The 22181-nt window shown below is 39.0% G+C and overlaps 1 protein-coding gene across 3 annotated transcripts in view; it reads left to right on the forward strand.

Annotated features, from left to right (window-relative positions):
* WDR70 (WD repeat domain 70) overlaps positions 1-22181 on the forward strand; it is a 309011-nt gene that overhangs the window by 46645 nt on the left and 240185 nt on the right. For all 3 annotated transcript variants that reach the window (XM_036848060.1, XM_036848058.1, XM_036848059.1), the window contains one exon: positions 9392-9451. In XM_036848060.1, the coding sequence (XP_036703955.1) occupies positions 9392-9451 (60 nt within the window). The remainder of the gene's footprint in view (positions 1-9391; positions 9452-22181) is intronic.

Raw genomic sequence — 22181 nt, forward strand, 5'->3', positions numbered from 1 at the left:
ACTATCAAGCTGTAATAGGACTGGTGAACTTGTGTTGCAGTAAAGTGGTAATCTCAGAAAACTTTTGCTTCTCATACTTTATTATTATTATTATTTTGGCCGTGCCACGCAGCTTGCAGGATCTTAGTTCCCTGACCAGGTCAGGGTGTTGAAGGCCTGGAATCCTCACCACTAGGCCACCAGGGAACTCCCTGCTTCTTATGCTTTAATGTGCACATAAATCTCCTGGGGACCTTATTAAAAAGCAGATTCTGGTTTAGTAGGTCTGGGAGAGGTCCAGCATTCTGAATTTTAACAAGTTCCTGGGTGCTGCCCCTGGTGCTGCTCTGTGGACTGTACTTTGAGTAGCAAGGCATTAGAGAGGCTTCTATGAGAACCGTGGCACTCTCAGACTGAGGTTTGTATTAATCTTCACTCCACTTATAAAAGTGCTTTGCTTCCCAAAAGAATCATTGTAACAATTTCTTATTCTTTGTAGATAAGAGGCTAAGGGCTTGAAGTTTGGAGGGGATAATTAGTTCAAGTTGTGAAGATGTGAGAATGGTGTGTACATTGTTGCCACTGACATGGTGGAGGTGGGCCTTTTTAAGGAACAGGACAAATGGTAAAACTCAGGGACTCCAGTCTGAGCTGGTGAAATTTTCCCTCTTCCTTTATAGTTGTAAAGGAAAGCCTTCTCCTTTGGGTAGGGGTAAAGAAGTGGGAGAGGAGAGTTTCAGTATAGGGGTCTTAGAAAGCCAGGTTGTTCCTTCTTAATTCTGGCAAGCTCAACCTCTGTTCTTCTATTCCTGCCTGGAGTGGTTAATTATGTGGGTAAGGGTGGGATCCTAATGCATACATTGATAAGTAATCATTGAAAAATAAACATCACTGCAAATGATAGGAATATTGATAGGCTCTTTAGAGATTAATATCTTTTAAGAAATGATCTGCTTCTTGATTATGTATGAAACTTTTTTGTTGTTTTTTTTTTAAAGTGAATCTAGTTCTCTTTTTTTAAAAAATTAATTAATTAATTAATTAATTAATTTTTGGCTGTGTTGGGTTTTCGTTTCTGTGCGAGGGCTTTCTCTAGTTGCGGCGAGCGGGGGCCACTCCTCATCGCGGTGCGCGGGCCTCTCACTGTCGCGGCCTCTCCCGTTGCGGAGCACAGGCTCCAGACGCGCAGGCTCAGTAGTTGTGGCTCACGGGCCCAGTTGCTCCGCGGCATGTGGGATCCTCCCAGACCAGGGCGCGAACCCGTGTCCCCTGCATTGGCAGGCGGATTCTCAACCACTGTGCTACCAGGGAAGCCCTGTTGTTTTTTTTTAATGATATTTATTTCCTAGCTTTATCGAGGTATAACTGACAAAAATTGTATGTATTGATACTTAACATGTATAATGTGATGGTTTGATATATGTATATGTATAATGATTACCACAATCAACTTAATTAACACATCCGTCGCCTCACATAGTCACCTTTTTCTTTTTTTTGGTATGGCAAGAACACTTAAGATCTATTCTTTTAGCAAATTTCAAGTATACAGCACAGTGTTATTAACTGTAGTCACCATGCTGTACATTTGATCCTCAGAACTTATTTATCTTATAACTGAAAGTTTGTACCCTTTGACGAGAAACTTCTTAAAAACATTAAGTTTTCTAAACGTAACCTGGAATAACATTCTACAAATGAAAATTTCTAAAACAATATGTGTTGATGCTCTGAGAAGTTACAATTGGGACTAAAGGTGGTGGACAAACATTGAAGGTTCTCAGAAATGCAGTAGGAAGAGTAATATCCTAGTAGTGAGCAGTGTGGAGTAAAGTAAAGAAGATGGAAGTCAGGGAAGGACATAGGGTAGTGTTCCTAGTTCCAGATGTGAGTTTAAGGTAGACCATGTCATCATAGAATGTCATGAATTACCTGGTCCAACTTTTTCACTTTTACAAGTGGAAAAGCTGAGGTTCTATACAGTTAGATGGCTGAGTGAAGATTACAAGTGGCAGTCAATGTCAGAGTCATGTCTAGATTTCAAGTCTTTGGACTTAGAGAGCAAATAAGAATAAAAGCTGACATATTCATAAAATTTTAGGGTGTTAGGAAATGACAGGGCATATGTTCATGGTAGCTTTGAAAATAAATGTCATTTGATATAAATCCTGTTGGCTAATTACCTGCCATTGTTTTATGGTAAATAAACATAGAAAATTGTCATCTTTGTGTTTATTGCTAATGTCGTGTTTTTTTAAAAAAGTGATTTCTGATAAAATATAAGAATGAACTATCCTTTTTGAGTTTCTCGGCCCTCACACAGGTATAAAAATTATCTAACAATGTGCTCTTAAGTCATGTTACTAAGAGATGTTCTCTAAGATTTCAGCTTGCAGTAGGGCATAAATGGTTTGAAGGAAATTTAGAAGTGGTTTGGGAATACTGCTAATTGAAGGATTGGAACCAGCTGTGAGATTTAGCTAGGAAATTGTCTTTCCTTCCTGCAATATTTTAGACATGTAACTTTACATTTCTGGAGGAAGATTTTAGACATTTGATAAATGATTTATTATGATGCTTACCTAACATTTATTAGAGTATTGAGAAGTATTCACACATAAGAGTATGCATCTTTTAATCTTTTTTTGTTTGCTTATGTGTGTTGTATCTATTAAAATTTTTTTTAGTTTTGGCAAAATACACATAATGTAAAATTTACAGTCTTAATCATTTTTTAAAATTTATCTTATTTTTAAAAATTAATTAATTAATTAGCTTATTTTTGGCTGTGTTGGGTCTTCGTTGCTGCACTCGGGCTTTCTCTAGTTGCAGCAAGCGGGCATCTCACTGCGGTGGCTTCTCTTGCTGCAGAGCATGGACTTTAGGTGCGCAGGCTTCAGTAGGTGTGGTGTGTGGGCTCAGGAGTTGTGGCTCGCGGGCTCTAGAGTGCAGGCTCAGTAGTTGTGGTGCACAGGCTTAGTTGCTCCACGACATGTGGGATCTTCCCGGACCAGGGATTGAACCCGTGTCCCCTGCATTGGCAGGCAGATTCTTAACCACTGAGCCACCAGGGAAGTCCCAGTCTTAATCATTTAAAAATGTACAGCTCTGTAGTGTTACATTGTTGTGCAGCCAGTCTCCAGAACTTTTTCATTTTTGCAAAACAGAAACTCTATACCCATTAAACGACAACTTTCCATTTCCATCTCTCCCCCCAACTCTGGCAACCACTGTGAGCTCTGTCTCTATGAATTTGACTACTCTGTATACCTCAGATGAGTGCAATTATACAGTATTACTCTTTATGTGAGTGGCTTATTTCACTTAGCATAATGTTCTCCAGGTTCATCCCTGTTGTAGCATGTGTCAGAATTTCCTTCCTCTTTAAGACTGAATAATATTCCACTGTATATTTATACCACTGTTCCTTCATCCATGGATGGACACTTGAGTTGCTCCCACCTTTTGACTATTGTGAATAAAGCTGCTTTGAACATGAGTGTACAAACATCTCTTTGAGACACTGCTTTTCAATTCTTTTGGGTATATATGCCAATGGAATTGCTGAATCATGAGGTAATTCTTGTTTAAGTTTTTTTAAGAACTACCATACTGTTTTACCTAGCAGCTGCACCATTTCCCTCCACCAATGTATGTGTTCCAGTTTCTGTTCGTCTTTGCTAACACTTATTTTGTTTTTCTTTTTTTCCCTTAAATATTAGCTTTTGCATTGGGTGTGAAGTGGTATCTCATTGTGGGTTTTTTTTTTTAATAAATTTATTTATTTATTTTTGGCTGCGTTGGGTCTTCGTTGCTGCACGCAGGCTTTCTCTAGTTGTGGCGAGCGGGGGTATTCTTTGTTGCGGTGCGTGGGCTTCTCATTGCAGTGGCTTCTTGTTGTGGAGCACAGACGCACGGGCTTCAGTAGTTGTGGCGCACGGGCTCAGTAGTTGTGGCACGTGGGCTCAGTAGTAGTGGCTCAAGGGCTCTAGAGTGCAGGCTCAGTAGTTGTGGCACATGGGCTTGGTTGCTCCACGCATGTGGGATCTTCCCGGACCAGGACTCGAACCCATGTCCCCTGCATTGGCAGTTGGATTCTTAACCACTGCTCCACAAGGGAAGCCCTCTCATTGTGGTTTTGATTTGCATTTCCCTAAGGATTAGTGATGTTGAGTATCGTTTCATATGCTTGTTGGTCATCTGTATAACTTCTTTGGAGAAATAACTATTGAAGTTCTTTGCCAAATTTTGAATTGGGTTTTTTTCGTTGTAGTTGTTGAGTCATAGGAATTTTAAATATATTCTGGATATTAACACTGTATCAGATATATGATTTGCAGATATTTTCTCCCGTTGTGTAGGTTGCCTTGTCACCGTGTTAATTGTGTCTTTTGATGCCTCGGTGATTTTTTTGAAATCTCAAGTCTTATCAAATTACTCTACATGGCTCAGAGCTTAAATTTCAGATTCTTGGCATTGTATACAATCTGGCTCATAACGAACTCTCTGGGTTAACATTAAAAAAAAATACAACCCCTCCCCCCCTCCCACACCACACATCCTTCTCCTTTTTCCTGCCCAGCAATTTAAACTCTAGCCAGGCAAAAATATTTGCTGCTCAGAAAGTGTCAAGGTTCATCTTATTCTCGCCTAGATGCCCTCCACATTCATCTAGGGAACTTCTGTTTTTCCAAAAGCATCTCAAACATCTCTTGTATGAAGCCTTTTCTAATCACTGTCTCCTTCCCCAGGCACAGTGGAATTGAGCGCTGAACCCTGTGTATCCTTCTGTCATAGCATCTGAAACATTTTAGTTTGCCTGTTTGTTTACCTGTCTGTTTTGCTTTGCTGGACTGATAGTTCTTCATGAGCAGAGTTTTTGTTATTGGTCTTTTTATCTTTAACTTAGTTCCTGGTATGTGGTATGTAGTATATAATTAAATACTCAATAAATGTTGTTAAGTGAATGTGTGATTAGTGAGTGAGTGAATAAATGAATTAATTTTAAGAGTTACACCAGAATGGACTCTAATTCTGGTTGCTTATGGTTCTGCACTGGTAACTATTTCCAAAGTGGTTTCTGGGAGAAAGTGGCACTCATTTTCAAACTCCTGGTTGGAAATCCCCATTCTCTGTCCCAACTGTTAGCCACTTTGCAGTAGATCTTTATTACTGAGTAGACTTTTTATTTTGACTCATACTACTATACATATATAACTTTTAAAATTTACGACAAATTACCCCAGAAAGGTTGTAAATGATTTGCAAGTCTTTTGAAAAACACTACAAGGATGTATGTATAGTACATCAGATGGAATTGCTCATGTTATTCTAGATATGTTTGCTATCATTGTTCTTACTGGGGTAAACAAAAGAGCCTGGGAAATAATCCTTTGGTTGGCATTTAAAACCAAAACAAAACAAAAACTGGTATCTTTTCCCCTCTTCCATTAAGACTGTAGCTGTTGTTATGAATTTTGGTAATAAATGACTTCATTGAAGTCTTGTAGTTTATGATGTCCCCTGGCAGGGAAATCTTGAAAATATTTTACTGTTACAGCAAATTTCACACTAAGCCATATTTCAAAAAGTCATTAGTAAAAGTTCTGGAAAAAGAACAGTCACCATCAAGTGATATGCTACCAAAAGATGGATTGCTACTATTTTAGATGATTTAGTTGTGCCAATTACATGGGCTTTTTATGAGTTACGCCCTACATGATTTCCAGTAAAACTTTGATTTTAAATGTAAACAATACTTATTTAAACATTTAATTCATTCCTAATGTAAATACTGAGTTGTTCTGTATTCTTGTAAGTTTTTTCTTTAAATGTCAGAAATTGTCTGTATATAGGCACGTTCTGCATTGAATTCAGTGAAATAATTTTCATCCTTCCTTCTGGTGACAGTGTTTCTCTTTCCTGAGTGATGAAAAGGAATTGGTTATGAAATGATACTATAATAGATTCTTCTTTAAGTAAAACGTTTGAACTGTTCTCCTGTTTCTTTCAGGAGTACTTATCACCTTTACATGAGTTTTTATTACTTAAAAATATTGTCAACTGCAAAGGGAGCAGTGGTTTACATAATTTAATGTAAGGGTAGTCCAGAATTCATTTGTTCAACTTTTAAATTATTTTGGAATTTGTGTTGGAATATTGGTATCTCCGATATTGGTGTGTGCAGGACTTTCCAAAACATAGTAAACCGTACTGTAATGTCTTTGTCTTGAAATAAACTGCAAACTCTCCAGCAGTTCCTTGGGTTACTATGAGGTGAGTGTTTTTGTTCAGTGCCTCTTGCTTCCCGATCTCCTTCTGTACTGATCTGTGGTGGTAATGAACTATAGCCACTTCTCAGATGCAAATAGTTTAAAACAAAATTGCCTTTATTTCTCTATACTTGCAACTTTACATGTGCTTTTAGTCTGGGATAGAATCATTTGGTCTTCAAAGGCTTTCACTTTTGGAAAATATGACTCTCACTCACCAGGCTCACCTGATGGATAGCACCTACCTGTTCTTCTTTATGGACATAAACATTAATGTTTGAGGTAAATTAAAAATTATCTAATGTGATTTACGAGGTAGACATTGTAAGGGCCATTAATACACTCCAAAACCTCTTGTGTCTGCCATACACCAGGTGTTTTGTGGATTGGGGACCCAGAGACGATATATATACACGGTCTTTGAGAAGCATCTCTTGAGTTTGGTTACGGAGTGTTGTGGAGGGAGACCGGTCAAAAATTACAATGTATTATGATAGGTTCTGTGATAGAGACAAGGAGAGGGTGTCATGGGAGTGCATGGAAGGGTCATTTAACCCAGAGTTTGAAATGTTGAGAAATGCTTCCAGGAGCAGGTCACATCTGAATTGAGTCTTAAAGGGTGAGTAGGAATTAGCCAAGTGAAAAGGAAGAGAAGCCTGGAAATAGACTAAGATAATATGACAAGAGAGACAGGAGGTAAGCCTTAGAATAAATGGTGGCTGTCATTTATTGGGTACCTACTTTGTGCCGAACTCTGTATTATGAGCTTTAAACCACTTACCTCACAGTAACCTAAGGGGCAGGTGCTATTATCCTGTTTGCAAATGAGGAAACTGAGAGTCATTACTCTCCTGAGGTTATGACAAGGTTAATGAGTATCAGAGCTTGATTTTAAAACCCTAGATTTTCTGGCTTTTTGTCAAGGCTGTTTCCTCCCAAGAAAGAATAGTTTCAAGTTGGAGGAAATAGTTAAGTAGTTATCATGCTGTTGAAAGGTCAGACGTGCAGATTAAGTTCTGAAAAGTGTCCTGGGGCATTTATAGTGACTTACTTATTCATTCAAGAAATATTTACTAAGAGTCCTTTAAGTACCAAGAACTGTGCTAGGTATTGGGAATTAAATGACAAGTGCCAAAGTGGTAGAGGTAGAGGGGTGAAAGAAAGTAGAGACGATGAGTGAAAACTGTAGTGTGAGGAAGCTTGATTGTAAAGGAAAAGATAGTGATACAACAGTAAACCTAGGCGAAATTGGGGTGTGTGTGTGTGTGTTTTAATATGGGATGCACTTTTTTTTTATATAAATTTATTTATTTATTTTTGGCTGTGTTGGGTCTTCGTTGCTGCGCACCGGCTTTCTCTAGTTGCGGCGAGTGGGGGCTACTCTTTGTTGCGGTGCACGGGCTTCTCATTGCAGTGGCTTCTCTTGTGGAGCACGGGCTCTAGGCACGCGGGCTTCAGTAGCTGTGGCATGCGGGCTCAGAAGTTGTGGCCCATGGGCTCTAGAGCGCAGGCTCAGTAGTTGTGGCTCACAGGGGCTTAGTTGCTCCACAGCATGTGGGATCTTCCCAGACCAGGGATCGAACCCGTGTCCCCTGCACTGACAGGCAGATTCGTAACGACTGCGCCACTAGGGAAGTCCCAATATGGGACGTACTTAAATTGTTCATATTCTGAGGAGAAAGAGCCATGGTAGGGGAAAGATTTAAGATAAAATAGAAAGAGCTGGTGATCGATTGGTTCATCAAGGATCCTAAAGAAGGAGGGAAATTAGGGACCAAAGTCTGTAGATTGCACTTTTTGTTTGTTTGTTTATTTGTTTTGGGCATGCCACGTGGCTTGTGTTACATGGCTTGTGGGATCTTAGTTCCCCAACCAGGGGTTGAACTTGGGCCCTTGGCAGTGAAAGTGCAGAGTCCTAACCACTGGACCTCCAGGGAATTCCCTGAACATGTTTAATTAAGTAGATTGCAAGGTAATCCTAACATGAATTTGTAATGGCTGTAGAATTTTAGTATAACTACCCTGCTCTTGGATAATGGAGACTTGACTAAACAATGAAACTTCTTATTTAAATGATCAGTGTGACCTCTTATGTCTGATTTATGCATCCATCTTCTTCATCCCTCAGTTATTCTGTCCATACCCTTTCTAACATAGTATGTATTATATTGAAGTAGAGTCATTGATGTTTCCCTCTTAGACCATATGCTTCTTGGGAGGAGAGAGGAGTAGAGGCTGTGTCTAACGCCACTTAGCATCTGGTATAATCTCACTTTAATAAAGCCTTATTGAATCGATGAATCAGTGAATGACTCTGTTCCTTATTTGTACCATTTGAATATCAGTTTTTTGTTTTTTAATCTTTTATGGGTTAAAAGGTATGTATCTATCCTGTGCAAATTTTGTTGTCTGTTATAAATTAAGTACTTTAAGGTATGCGCAAAGTACCAGTGAAAAGAGGACTTAAAAAATTTTCCATATGGGGAGGACCTTATGGTTTCATACAACCTAAAGAGTATCTTAGGTTTATCTTTTTAGAGATTTAAGATAAATTTATTATCAGCTCAAAGTGACCAATTGTAATCTATCTAGAAGTGCAGAAATAAGATACGCTCACACTTTAAAAAATTTTTTTTATTTTATTTTATTTTAATTTATTTATTTTTGGTTGCATTGGGTCTTCGTTGCTGCACGTGGGCTTTCTCTAGTTGCGGCGAGCGGGGGCTACTCTTTGTTGTGGTGCGTGGGTTTCTCACTGCAGTGGCTTCTCTTGTTGCGGAGCACAGGTTCTAGGTGTGCAGACTTCAGTAGTTGTGGCACATGGGCTCAGTACTTGTGGCTCGCGGGCTCTAGAGCGCAGGCTCAGTAGTTGTGACGCACGGGCTCAGTTGCTCTGCGGCATGTGGGATCTTCCCGGACCAGGGCTCGGACCCGTGTCCCCTGCATTGGCAGGGGGATTCTTAACCACTGCGCCACCAGGGAAGTCCCACGCTCACACTTTTTACTTCCTATTTTTTAAAGTTTTGTGTTAAAAAGTCAGTGATGCAATTTTTAAAAATTAAATTTCCTGTGGGTGTGGTATGTAGTTCCCCCAAATATGTTATCTTACTCATCAATGTCATGGAATTTTGTTTTTTCAGAATCCTGTCCAAAAGATCCCTGACTCGCATGAGATAACGCTAAAGCATGGCACTAAGACAGTAAGTTTTAAAAATTTAATTCTTTTCCCTCAATAACAGGGCTCTCATGGAAAAGTGAACTAATAAGATATATTTATATTAAGGCCAATTATACAATCAGCTGGTATCACACAGCTATAGACATTAAGGAAAATAGATTACTTTTCTGTTCAGTCAAAATAACCATTGCGTTTCATTTAAAATAAGAACACTTACTGCCATTGTTATTGTTGGCTTTAAAACCTCTCTCTTTGATATAGGAACATTACAAGTGAAAGAAAGAAATGAAACTCAAATACTTTTTTTTGTTATGGTGTGGGAAAATTTTTCATTACCCTTAGCTTCATTTCTATATCAGTAAGAGGCCTGAGTTCATTTTTTAGGTGGATGTTGAGATAAGAAATGAACATAAGATAGTTACTGTATGGCTCTAAGATTATATTACTTAGATTTATGGATTATATTTTTATATTGTCATATTTATTTATGTTATTTAAAAATTAATAATGTAAACATTTTGAGGTATAAGATTAAATCATTTTATTGTAAAAAAGATTTAATAATATCTTATTAAAAAATGATAGTTGAATGAATGAAACTTGCTTATGAATGAATGAAAGGATAATATTATCTTGCTTTCCCTTTATAATTAAGCTACCTTTTTCTAGAAGTCTGACATGTAAAGAAGTAGGAAAATACATCCCATAATGAGGGGGAAAACATCAATCAATAGAAATAGGTCCAGAAATAACACAAATGATAGAATTAATAGCCAAGGATTTTAAAATAGTGATAGTCTTTCCACTAAATTTTTTGCTTTGGAAAATATCATTTCCATAAAATATTTGTGTTAAATACATTGGGTTTATTATTATTTTAAATGAAGTAAACAGTGAATATTTTAAAATGTCTTAATTTTTGCTATGGTAAATACTGACACAAATAACTCATATAAACAGACATTTTGGGGGTTCTCAAAAGATTTTGAGGTGTAAAGGGGTCTTGAAACCGAAATATCTGAGAACTGCTGCCTTAAGAAATCATTTCCATCTAATTCTTCATATTATACCTACTTTTTATTAAATCACACTTTGATATTTTTATTATTCTGAAAATCAGGAAAGAATTTTACTAATTTTCATGTTTTAAGTAAATCAAAAAAAAAAATTATAGACTGTAAATAGTTAAAAGGAAGCTTTCCTATCATTGAGTCCAGAGATTTTTACAGCTGAGAGATAGTTCATGTTTAACACATGTTTTATTTAGATATGCATATTTTTTCAAATCAAATTTTATCTTTAAAAATGTATATAATTAAAAAAATACTCCAAGTTATTTTACACATTAATAATCAGAGCTTCTAACTGTACTGTTAGGTTAACTAATTTTTTTTGCAGTCCTGCCTTTGCCCTGCATGTATTTCAACTTTTTGGAAATATGTCAGAGATCAAGAAGGTGACTGGCTCGTCTTTTTTGTTTGTTTGTTTGTTTTTAAACTAGTTATTGTAAAAATGTTTACACATTCACAGAAGTATAGAGAATACTGAGAAGAATTCCCGTATATTTATCTCTGAACCTTACCAATTGTCTACATAAGGCCACTCTTATTTCCTATATACTTTACATTTCTAGTAAACCTCCTTCCCCCCATCCCATCTACCTACCTTGTGGGATTATTTAAAAACAAATTCCAGACTTCATATGATTTCATCTGTAAATATTTCAGTATGAACCTGTAAGAGATAAGGTTGTTCTTTCTCTCTCTGTCTCTGCTCCTCTCCCTCTCCTTTTCTCTCTCTCTCTCTCTCTCATAATCAGAACGCCTTTATTACGTCTAAAGTTTTTTCAATAATTATTTAATATCTAATATTCCATTATTCAAATTTCTTCAATTGTCCCATACTTTTTTTTTTTTTTTAATTTTTGGCTGCGTTGGGTCTTTGTTGCTGCGTGCGGGCTTTCTCTAGTTGCGGCGAGCAGGGGCTACTCTTCGTTGTGGTGCACAGGCTTCTCATCGCGGTGGCTTCTCTTGTTGCGGAGCATGGGCTCAGTAGTTGTGGCTCGCAGGCTCTAGAGCACAGGTTCAGTAGTTGTGGCGCACGGGCTTAGTCACTCCGCGACATGTGGGATCTTCCTGGACCAGGGCTCGAACCCATGTCCCTGCATCGGCAGGTGGATTCTTAACCACTGCGCCACCAGGGAAGCCCCCATACATATTTTTCCAGTTAGTTTGTTCAAATCAGTATCCAGACGGCATCTGACTCACTCTGAGGAGAGTCATCATTGTTTATTTGTTATGTCTCTTAATCTGTATGTTTTTCCTTTTCTTTTTTTCTCCTTGCCATTGAAGAAATATATCTATTTTGTCAGTATACTTACCATTGACCTGAAACAAATACACTACCAGATATTTCTTCAGCAAAGATGGGTTTATCCGGGATCAGCAGAGAATTACAATTTGGGGTCTGCAACCATGGGGAGCCATGCTCAAGTTCCTGCATGGCAAGGGAAGGAGAACCTTTTTATGGGAGTGAAAAGGAAGTTTGGAGGGCTAAACAGAGTCCATGGCCTTTCACTGCCTGATGAGTCCTTGCCAGGAAAGAAGTTCTTCCTATTGAGCTCTACTATCATTGCAGGGTTTCCCTTTCTGGTATCCCAACTCTATTTAATTGAGGTTTCTGTTTATTAATTTTTTACATTTACCCCTTTGATCACAAGATTTTTCTCTGAAAGCATCACTGATTAAATGTCAGGTTGCCTAGTTTCAGCAGCCTTTTGTCCCTCAGTGTCAGGAAGGACCTTTCTTGGGTGTAGTGTCTCACATCAGAAGGAAATTGCATAGATTAGAAACTTATTAAGATCACACTCGAATAACAAGGAGAGGTAGGAGGGAGAACTTTCTGGTACTTTTTATCTAAAGTCCATATGTTATCAAGATCATAGATATTGGAGATCATCTGGAGCGTTATGTCATCATCAAAGGTTTGGTGACAAACTTCTAACAGGGTTTCTCTGGATATCTTGGGAAAGCTGTCTCATCAGATGTCATCTGCTTCAATTCCAGGAAATCTTTACTTTCAGGTCACCAGATGATGTGCAGGTCCAGTCAGGGTTCAGTGCTTTCTTTAGGTGTGTTATGTCACATGAATTCAAGAATCTATTCCTTGGAGTTTGGTGGCAAAAATATTGGTTAACAGTGCCTGGTAGGGGCCTCTCCAGGGAGGTTGAAAAGAGTTTTTCTGGAGGTGTCTTTTCCAATAGATGAAATCTCCAGGTTGTAAGGTGTGATGCTTAAGGTCTAGATTCAGTTTGCTGATATTTTGTTGAGGATTTTTCTGTTCATATTCATAAGGGATATAGGTCAGTAGTTTTCTTGTGGTGACTTTGGTTTTGGCATCAGGGTAATATTTACCTCATAGAATGCTGAAAGCATTTATTTCTCCTATATTTTCTGGAAGAGTTTATGAAGGATTGATTAATTATTCTTTAAGTGTTTGATAGCATTTACCTTGAAGCCAAATAGATATAGACTTTTCTTTGTGGGAAGATTTTTTTGTTTTTTATAAATTTATTTATTTATTTGGCTGCGTTGGGTCTTCGTTGCTGCGCGCAGGCTTTCTCGAGTTGTGGCGAGTGGGGGCTACTCTTCGTTGTGGTGCGTGAGCTTCTCATTGCGGTGGCTTCTTTTGTTGTGGAGCACGGGCTCAAGGCGTGCAGGCTTCAGTAGTTGTGGCTCGTGAGCTCTAGAGTGCAGGCTCAGTAGTTGTGGCACATGGGCTTAGTTGCTCCACGGCATGTGGGATCTTCCTGGACCAGGGCTCGAACCTGTGTCCCCTGCATTGGCAGGCGGATTCTAAACCGCTGGGCCACCAGGGAAGTCCTGTGGAAAGATTTTTGATTACTAATTTAAGCCCTTATTAAAAATCTATTCAGATTTTCTTTCTTTCTTTTTTTTGTTCATGAGTCCATTTTGGTACTCTTTGTGTCTTTCTAATAAATTGTATGGTTCATCTAAGTTACATAACTGGTTGGCATGCAATTCATAGAATTTCCTTGTAATCCTCTTAATTTATGTTATCTTCTCTTTCCTTCCTGATTTTAGTAATTCTTTCTTTTTTTCTTGGCTAATCTAGCTAAAGTTTCTCAATTTTCTTGAAATTTTCAAAGGACTATTTTTTGGTGCCTTTGATTTTCTTTACTTTAAAAATTTCTCTTTTCTACTGAATTCTGCTCTAATCCTTATTTCCTTCCTGTTGCATGCTTTGGGTTTTGTTTCCTCTTCTTTGGTAGTTTTTTAAGGTGGAAGCTTAAGTTATTGATTTGAGATCTTTCTTCCTCTCTAACATAGGTGTCATAGCCATAAATTTCCCTCTAAAGCACTTCTATTTTTATATATTGCTTGAATGAATAATTTACTTCTTTTTTTTTTTAACATCTTTATTGGAGTATAATTGCTTTACAATGGTGCGTTAGTTTCTGCTTTATAACAAAGTGAATCAGCTATACATATACATGTGTTCCCATATCTCTTCCCTCTTGCATCTCCCTCCCTCCCACCCTCCCTATCCCACCCCCTAGGTGGTCACAAAGCACCGAGCTGATCTCCCTGTGCTATGCGGCTGCTTCCCACTAGCTATCTATTTTACGTTTGGTAGTGTATATATGTCCTTGCCACTCTCTCACTTTGTCACAGCTTACCGTTCCCCCTCCCCATATCCTCAAGTCCATTCTCTAGTAGGTCTGTGTCTTTATTCCCGTCTTGCCCCTAGGTTCGTCATGACCTTTTTTTTTTTTTTTTCTTAGATTCCATATATATGTGTTAGCATACGGTATTTGTTTTTCTCTTTCTGACTTACTTCACTCTGTATGACAGACTCTAGGTCCATCCATCTCACTACAAATAACTCAATTTCATTTCTTTTTATGGCTGGGTAATATTCCATTATATATATGTGCCACATCTTCTTTATCCATTCATCCGATGATGGACACTTAGGTTGCTTCCATGTCCTGGCTATAGTAAATAGAGCTGCAATGAACATTTTGGTACATGACTCTTTTTGAACTATGGTTTTCTCAGGGTATATGCCCAGTAGTGGGATTGCTGGGTCATATGGTAGTTCTATTTTTAGTTTTTTAAGGAACCTCCATACTGTTCTCCATAGTGGCTGTATCAATTTACATTCCCACCAACAGTGCAAGAGGGTTCCCTTTTCTCCACACCCTCTCCAGCATTTATTGTTTGTAGATTTTTTGATGATGGTCATTCTGACCGGTGTGAGATGATATCTCATTGTAGTTTTGGTTTGCATTTCTCTAATGATTGATGATGTTGAGCATTCTTCCATGTGTTTGAAGGCAATCTGTGTATCTTCTTTTGAGAAATGTCTATTTAGGTCTTCTGCCCATTTTTGGATTGGGTTGATTGTTCTTTTGATATTGAGCTGCATGAGCTGCTTGTAAATTTTGGAGATTAATCCTTTGTCAGTTGCTTCATTTGCAAATATTTTCTCCCATTCTGAGGGTTGTCTTTTGGTCTTGTTTATGGTTTCCTTTGCTGTGCAAAAGCTTTTAAATTTCATTAGGTCCTATTTGTTTATTTTTGTTTTTATTTTCATTTCTCTAAGAGGTGGGTCAAAAAGGATCTTGCTGTGATTTATGTCCTAGAGTGTTCTGCCTATGTTTTCCTCTAAGAGTTTGATAGCGTCTGCCCTTACATTTAGGTCTTTAATCCATTTTGAGTTTATTTTTGTGTATGGTGTTAGGGAGTGTTCTAATTTCATTCTTTTACATGTAGCTGTCCAGTTTTCCCAGCACCACTTATTGAAGAGGCTGTCTTTTCTCCACTGTATATTCTTGCCTCCTTTATCAAAGATAAGGTGACCATATGTGCGTGGGTTTATCTCTGGGCTTTCTATCCTGTTCCATTGATCTATATTTCTGTTTTTGTGCCACTACCATACTGTCTTGATTACTGTAGCTTTGTAGTATAGTCTACAGGGAGCCTAATTCCTCCAGCTCCATTTTTCGTTCTCAAGATTGCTTTGGCTATTTGGGGTCTTTTGTGTTTCCATACAAATTGTGAAATTTTTTGTTCTTCTGTGAAAAATGCCAGTGGTAGTTTGATAGGGATTGCATTGAATCTGTAGGTTGCTTTGGGTAGTAGAGTCATTTTCGCAATGTTGATTCTTCCAATCCAAGAACATGGTATATCTCTCCATCTATTTGTATCATCTTTAATTTCTTTAATCAGCGTCTTATAATTTTCTGCATGCAGGTCTTTTGTCTCCTTAGGTAGGTTTATTCCTAGATATTTTATTCATTTTGTTGCAGTGGTAAATGGGAGTGTTTTCTTAATTTCACTTTCAGATTTTTCATCATTAGTGTATAGGAATCCCAGAGATTTCTGTGCATTAATTTTGTATCCTGCTACTTTACCAAATTCATTGATTAGCTCTAGGAGTTTTCTGGTAGCATCTTTAGGATTCTCTATGTATAGTATCATGTCATCTGCAAACAGTGACAGCTTTACTTCTTCTTTTCTGATTTGTATTCCTTTTATTTCTTTTTCTTCTCTGATTGCTGTGGCTAAAACTTCCAAAACTATGTTGAATAATAGTGGTGAAAGTGGGCAGCCTTGTCTTGTTCCTGAACTTAGTGGAAATGGTTTCAGTTTTTCACCATTGAGGACGATGTTGGCTGTGGGTTTGTCATATATGGCCTTTATTATGTTGAGGAAAGTTCCCTCTATGCCTACTTTCTGGAGGGTTTTAATCATAAATGGGTGTTGAATTTTGTCAAAAGCTTTCTCTGCATCGATTGAGATGATCATATGGTTTTTCTCCTTCAATTTGTTAATATGGTTTATCACATTGATTGATTTGTGTATATTGAAGAATCCTTGCATTCCTGGGAGAAACCCCACTTGATCATGGTGTATGATCTTTTTAATGTGCTGTTGGATTCTGTTTGCTAGTATTTTGTTGAGGATTTTTGCATCTATGTTCATCAGTGATATTGGCCTGTAGTTTTCTTTCTTTATGACATCTTTGTCTGGTTTTGGTATCAGGGTGATGGTGGCCTCGTAGAATGAGTTTGGGAGTGTTCCTCCCTTTGCTATGTTTTGGAAGAGTTTGAGAAGGATAGGTGTTAGCTCTTCTCTAAATGTTTGATAGAATTCGCCTGTGAAGCCATGTGGTCCTGGGCTTTTGTTTGTTGGAAGATTTTTAATCACAGTTTCAATTTCAGTGCTTGTGATTGGTCTGTTCATATTTTCTGTTTCTTCCTGGTTCAAGTCTCGGAGGTTGTGCATTTCTAAGAATTTGTCCATTTCTTCCAGGTTGTCTATTTTATTGGCATAGAGTTGCTTGTTTGTAGTAATCTCTCATGATCCTTTGTATTTCTGCCATGTCAGTTGTTACTTCTTTTTCCATTTTTAATTCTGTTGATTTGAGTCTTCTCCCTTTTTTTCTTGATGAGTCTGGCTAATGGTTTATCAGTTTTATTTGTCTTCTCAAAGAAGCAGCTTTTAGTTTTATTGATCTTTGTTATCGTTTCCTTCATTTCTTTTTCATTTATTTCTGATCTGATCTTTATGATTTCTTTCCTTCTGGTAACTTGGGGTTTTTTTTGTTCTTCTTTCTCTAATTGCTTTAGGTGTAAGGTTAGGTTGTTTATTTGAGATGTTTCTCATTTCTTAAGGTAGGATTGTATTGCTATAAACTTCCCTCTTAGAACTGCTTTTGCTGCATCCTATAGGTTTTGGGTCATTGTGTTTTCATTGTCATTTGTTTCTAGGTATTTTTTGATTTCCTCTTTGATTTCTTCAGTGATCACTTGGTTATTAAGTAGTGTATTGTTTAGCCTCCATGTGCTTGTATTTTTTACAGATTTTTTCCTGTAATTGATATCTAGTCTCATAGCGTTGTGGTCGGAAAAGATACTTGATACGATTTCAATTTTGTTAAATTTACCAAGGCTTGATTTGTGACCCAAGATATGATCTATCCTGGAGAATGTTCCATGAGCACTTGAGGAGAATGTGTATTCTGTTGTTTTTGGATGGTGTGTCCTATAAATATCAATTAAGTCCATCTTGTTTAATGTATCATTTAAAGCTTGTGTTTCCTTATTTATTTTCTTTTTTGGATGATCTGTCCATTGGTGAAACTGGGGTGTTAAAGTCTGCTACTATGATTGTGTTACTGTCGATTTCCCCTTTTATGGCTGTTAGTATTTGCCTTATGTATTGAAGTGCTCCTATGTTGGGTGCATAAATATTTACAATTGTTATATGTTCTTCTTGGATCGATCCCTTGATCATTATGTAGTGTCCTTCTTTGTCTCTTGTAATAGTCTGTATTTTAAAGTCTATTTTGTCTGATATGAGAATTGCTACTCCAGCTTTCTTTTGATTTCCATTTGCATGGAATATCTTTTTCCATCCCCTCACTTTCAGTCTGTATGTGTCCCTAGGTCTGTAGTGGGTCTCTACTAGACAGCATATATACAGGTCTTGTTTTTGTATCCATTCAGCCAGTCTGTGTCTTTTGGTTGGAGCATTTAATCCACTTACATTTAAGGTAATTATCGATATGTATGTTCCTATTCCCATTTTCTTAATTCTTTTGCGTTTGTTATTGTAGGTCTTTTCCTTCTCTTGTGTGTCCTGCCTAGAGAAGTTCCTTTAGCATTTGTTGTAAAGCTGATTTGGTGGTGCTGAATGCTCTTAGCTTTTGCTTTTCTGTAAAGGTTTTAATTTCTCCATGAAATCTGAGTGAGATCCTTGCTGGGTAGAGTAATCTTGGTTGTAGGTTTTTCTCCTTCATCACTTTAAATTTGTCCTGCCACTCCCTTCTGGCTTGCAGAGTTTCTGCTGAGAGATCAACTTTTAACCTTATGGGGATTCCCTTGTGTGTTATATGTTGTTTTTCCCTTGCTGCTTTTAATATATTTTTTTTGTATTTAATTTTTGATAGTTTGATTAATATGTGTCTTGGTGTGCTTCTCCTTGGATTTATCCTGTATGGGACTCTCTGTGCTTCCTGGACTTAAGTGTTTCCTTTCCCATATTAGGGAAGTTTTCAACTATAATCTCTTCAAATATTTTCTCAGTCCCTTTCTTTTTCTCTTCTTCTTCTGGGACCCCTATAATTTGAATGTTGGTGCGTTCAGTGTTGTCCCAGAGGTCTCTGATACTGTCCTCAGTTCTTTTCAATTTTTTTTCTTTATTCTGCTGTGCAGTAGGTATTTCCACTATTTTATCTTGCAGGTCACTTATCCGTTCTTCTGCCTCAGTTATTCTGCTATTGATTCCTTCTAGAAGATTTTTAATTTCATTTATTGTGTTGTTCATCACTGTTTGTTTGCTCTTTAGTTCTTCTAGGTCCTTGTGAAACGGTTCTTGTATTTTCTCCATTCTATTTCCAAGATTTTGGATCATCTTTACTTTTGTTATTCTGAATTCTTTTTCAGGTAGAATGCCTATTTCCTCTTCACTTGTTAGGTCTGGTGAGTTTTTGCCTTGCTCCTTCATCTGCTGTGTTTTTCTCTGTCTTCTCATTTTGCTCAACTTACTGTGTTTGGGGTCCCCTTTTTGCAGGCTGCAAGATTGTAGTTTCCGTTGTTTTTGGTGTCTGTCCCCAGTGGCTAAGGTTAGTTCAGTAGGTTGTGTAGGCTTCCTGGTGGAGGGGACTAGTGCCTGTTTTCTGGTGGATGAGGCTGGATCTTGTCTTTCTGGTGGGCAGGTCCACGTCTGGTGGTGTGTTTTGGGGTGTCTGTGGCCTTATTATGATTTTAGGCAGCCTCTCTGCTAATGGGTGGGGTTGTGTTCCTGTCTTGCTAGTTGTTTTGCATGGGGTGTCCTGCACTGTAGCTTGCTGGTCGTTGAGTGGAGCAGGGTCTTGGCATTGAGATAGAAATCTCTGAGAGATTTTCGCCTTTTGATATTACGTGGAGCTGGGAGGTCTCTTGTGGACCAGTGTCCTGAACTTGGCTCTCCCACCTCAGTGGCACAGCCCTGATGCCTGGCTGGAGCACCAAGAGCCTGTCCTCCACACGGCTTAGAATAAAAGGGAGAAAAAAAAGAAAGAAAGAAAGAGGAAGATAAAATAAAATAAAATAATATTATAAAATAAAAAGTAATTATTAAGAAAAAAATTTTTTTAAATAATTAAAAAAACAAAAAACTACAAAAAAAAACCGGACAGACAGAACCCTAGGACAAATGGTAAAAGCAAAGCTATACAGTACAAAATCACACACAGAAGCATACACATACACACTCACAAAATGAGAAAAAGGGAAAAAAATTTATATATCATTGCTCCCAAAGTCCACCTCCTCAATTTGGGATGATTCGTTGTCTATTCAGGTATTCCACAGATTTAGGGTATATCAAGTTGATTGTGGAGATTTAATCCGCTGCTCCTGAGGCTGCTGGGAGAGATTTCCCTTTCTCTTCTTTGTTCGCACAGCTCCCCAGGTTCAGCTTTGGATTTGGACCCGCCTCTGTGTGTAGGTCGCCTGAGGGCGTCTGTTCTTCGCTCAGACAGGACGGGGTTAAAGGAGCCGCTGATTCGGGGGCTCTGGCTCACTCAGGCCGGGGGGAGGGAGGGGTACGGATTGCGGGGCAAGCCTGCGGTGGCAGAGGCCAGCGTGACGTTGCACCAGCCTGATGCGCGCCGTGCATTCTCCTGGGGAAGTTGTCCCTGGATCACGGGACTCTGGCAGTGGTGGGCTGCACAGGCTCCTGGGAGGGGAGGTGTTGAGAGTGACCTGTGCTCGCACACAGGGTTCTTGGTGGCGGCAGCAGCAGCCTTAGCGTCTCATGCCCGTCTCTGGGGTCTGTGCTGATAGTCGTGGGCGCCAGCCCATCTCTGGAGCTCCTTTAAGCAGAGCTCTTAATCCCCTCTCCTCGTGCAGCAGGAAAGAAAGAGGCAGGAAAAATTCTCTTGTCTCTTTGGCAGGTCCAGACCTTTTCCCGGACTCCCTCACAGCTAGCTGTGGCGCACTAGCCCCCTTCAGGCTGTGTTCACGCCGCCAACCCCAGTCCTCTCCCTGGGATCTGCCCTCCGAAGCCCGAGCCTCGGCTCCCAGCCCCCGCCCGCCCCAGCGGGTGAGCAGACAAGCCTCTCAGGCTGGTGAGTGCTGGTCGTCACCGGTCCTCCGTGCGGGAATCTCTCCGCTTTGCCCTCCGCACCCCTGTTGCTGCGCTCTCCTCCGTGGCTCCGAATCTTCCCCCCTCCCCCACACGCAGTCTCCACCCGCGAACGGGCTCCCTAGTGTGTGGAAACCTTTCCTCCTTCACAGCTCCCTCCCACTGATGTAGGTCCTGTCCCTATTCTTTTGTCTCTGTTTTTTGTTTTTTTGCCCTACCCAGGTATGTGGGAAATTTCTTGCCTTTTGGGAGGTCTGAGGTCTTCTGCCAGCGTTCAGTAGGTATTCTGTAGGAGTTGTTCCACATGTAGATGTATTTATGATGTATTTGTTGGGAGGAGGGTGATCTCCACGTCTTACTCTTCCGCCATCTTGAAGCTCCTCCAGAGCTTTGTTTTCTGTTACTCATTACCTTTCATATCCTTTTGGTGGATAATAAGTGGAATATATAAGCAGCCACAGAGATCCTGATACTTTATTTGTTTGTTTGTTTATTTATTTATTTTTGGCTGCATTGGGTCTTCATTGCTGCGCGCGGGCGTTTTCTAGTTGCGGTGAGCAGGAGCTACTCTTCGTTGTGGTGCGCGGCCTTCTCATTGCGGTGGCTTCTCTTGTTGCAGAGCATGGGCTCTAGGCGCACGGCCTTCAGTGGTTGTGGCACGTGGGCTCAGTAACTGTGGCTCGCTGGCTCTAGAGCACAGGCTCAGTAGCTTTGGCGCATGGGCTTAGTTGCTCTGCAGCATGTGGGATCTTCCTGGACCAGGTATTGAACCCATGTCCCCTGCATTGGTAGGTGGATTCTTAACCACTGAGCCACCAGGGAAGTCCAAGATCCTGATACTTCAGAATGCTAGCATTGAAAATCTCCTTTCGTCACTTTGCCCTTTCTTCTTTGCCATCTTTCTTCTGTCCTTAGATAATGAAAAGTGAACTTTGTAGTTTATCCTGTTCTTTCCTGAGAGAGGGTAATTGATCTCATATTTGTCAAACTGCATAGCTGTTTGTTTTGTATGTGTTTATTTTATTTACAGTCCTCCTTCCTTTTTTAAAAGTGTTATTTATTAAGTGTCAGATTTGTGCCAGGCACTGTGCTGGGCACAAGGATGGTCTTTGTCCACATGGAATTTACACTCTTTTTTTTTCTTCTAGTTTTTAGAGTTTTTAACTCATTTACAAATAAGAAAAAGTGATACATGCTAACATAAATAATTTTTATGAAAAATTACTTTTTTGAAAGCAAAAAAACCCATTAATGAGGAGAGTGATATTATTTCACAGTTTTGCAAATCTCTTTAATGTCTGGCTTAATGGAAGAGGGCTGGATTTATCATACCTGCTTTTTTGCATTCAGTCTTTTACAATATCACACATCCTGTAGCCTCTGGAAAAAAGGCAAATGATGTCTTAGTATTGTAAAAATAGCTTTGATCTTGAGTACACTTGAAAGGGTCTTGTAGATCCTCCACATCACACTTTGAGAACCACTGCTGTATTCTCATCTCCTCATTTTACATGTGAAGGCACTGGATCTCAGAGAGATTAAGGGAGAAATCCCAGATTACATGGCCTGTTCGTGATAGGATACAGATCCTAG

Source organism: Balaenoptera musculus, chromosome 3, assembly GCF_009873245.2.
Source record: "Balaenoptera musculus isolate JJ_BM4_2016_0621 chromosome 3, mBalMus1.pri.v3, whole genome shotgun sequence".
Classification (NCBI taxonomy): Eukaryota; Metazoa; Chordata; class Mammalia; order Artiodactyla; family Balaenopteridae; genus Balaenoptera; species Balaenoptera musculus.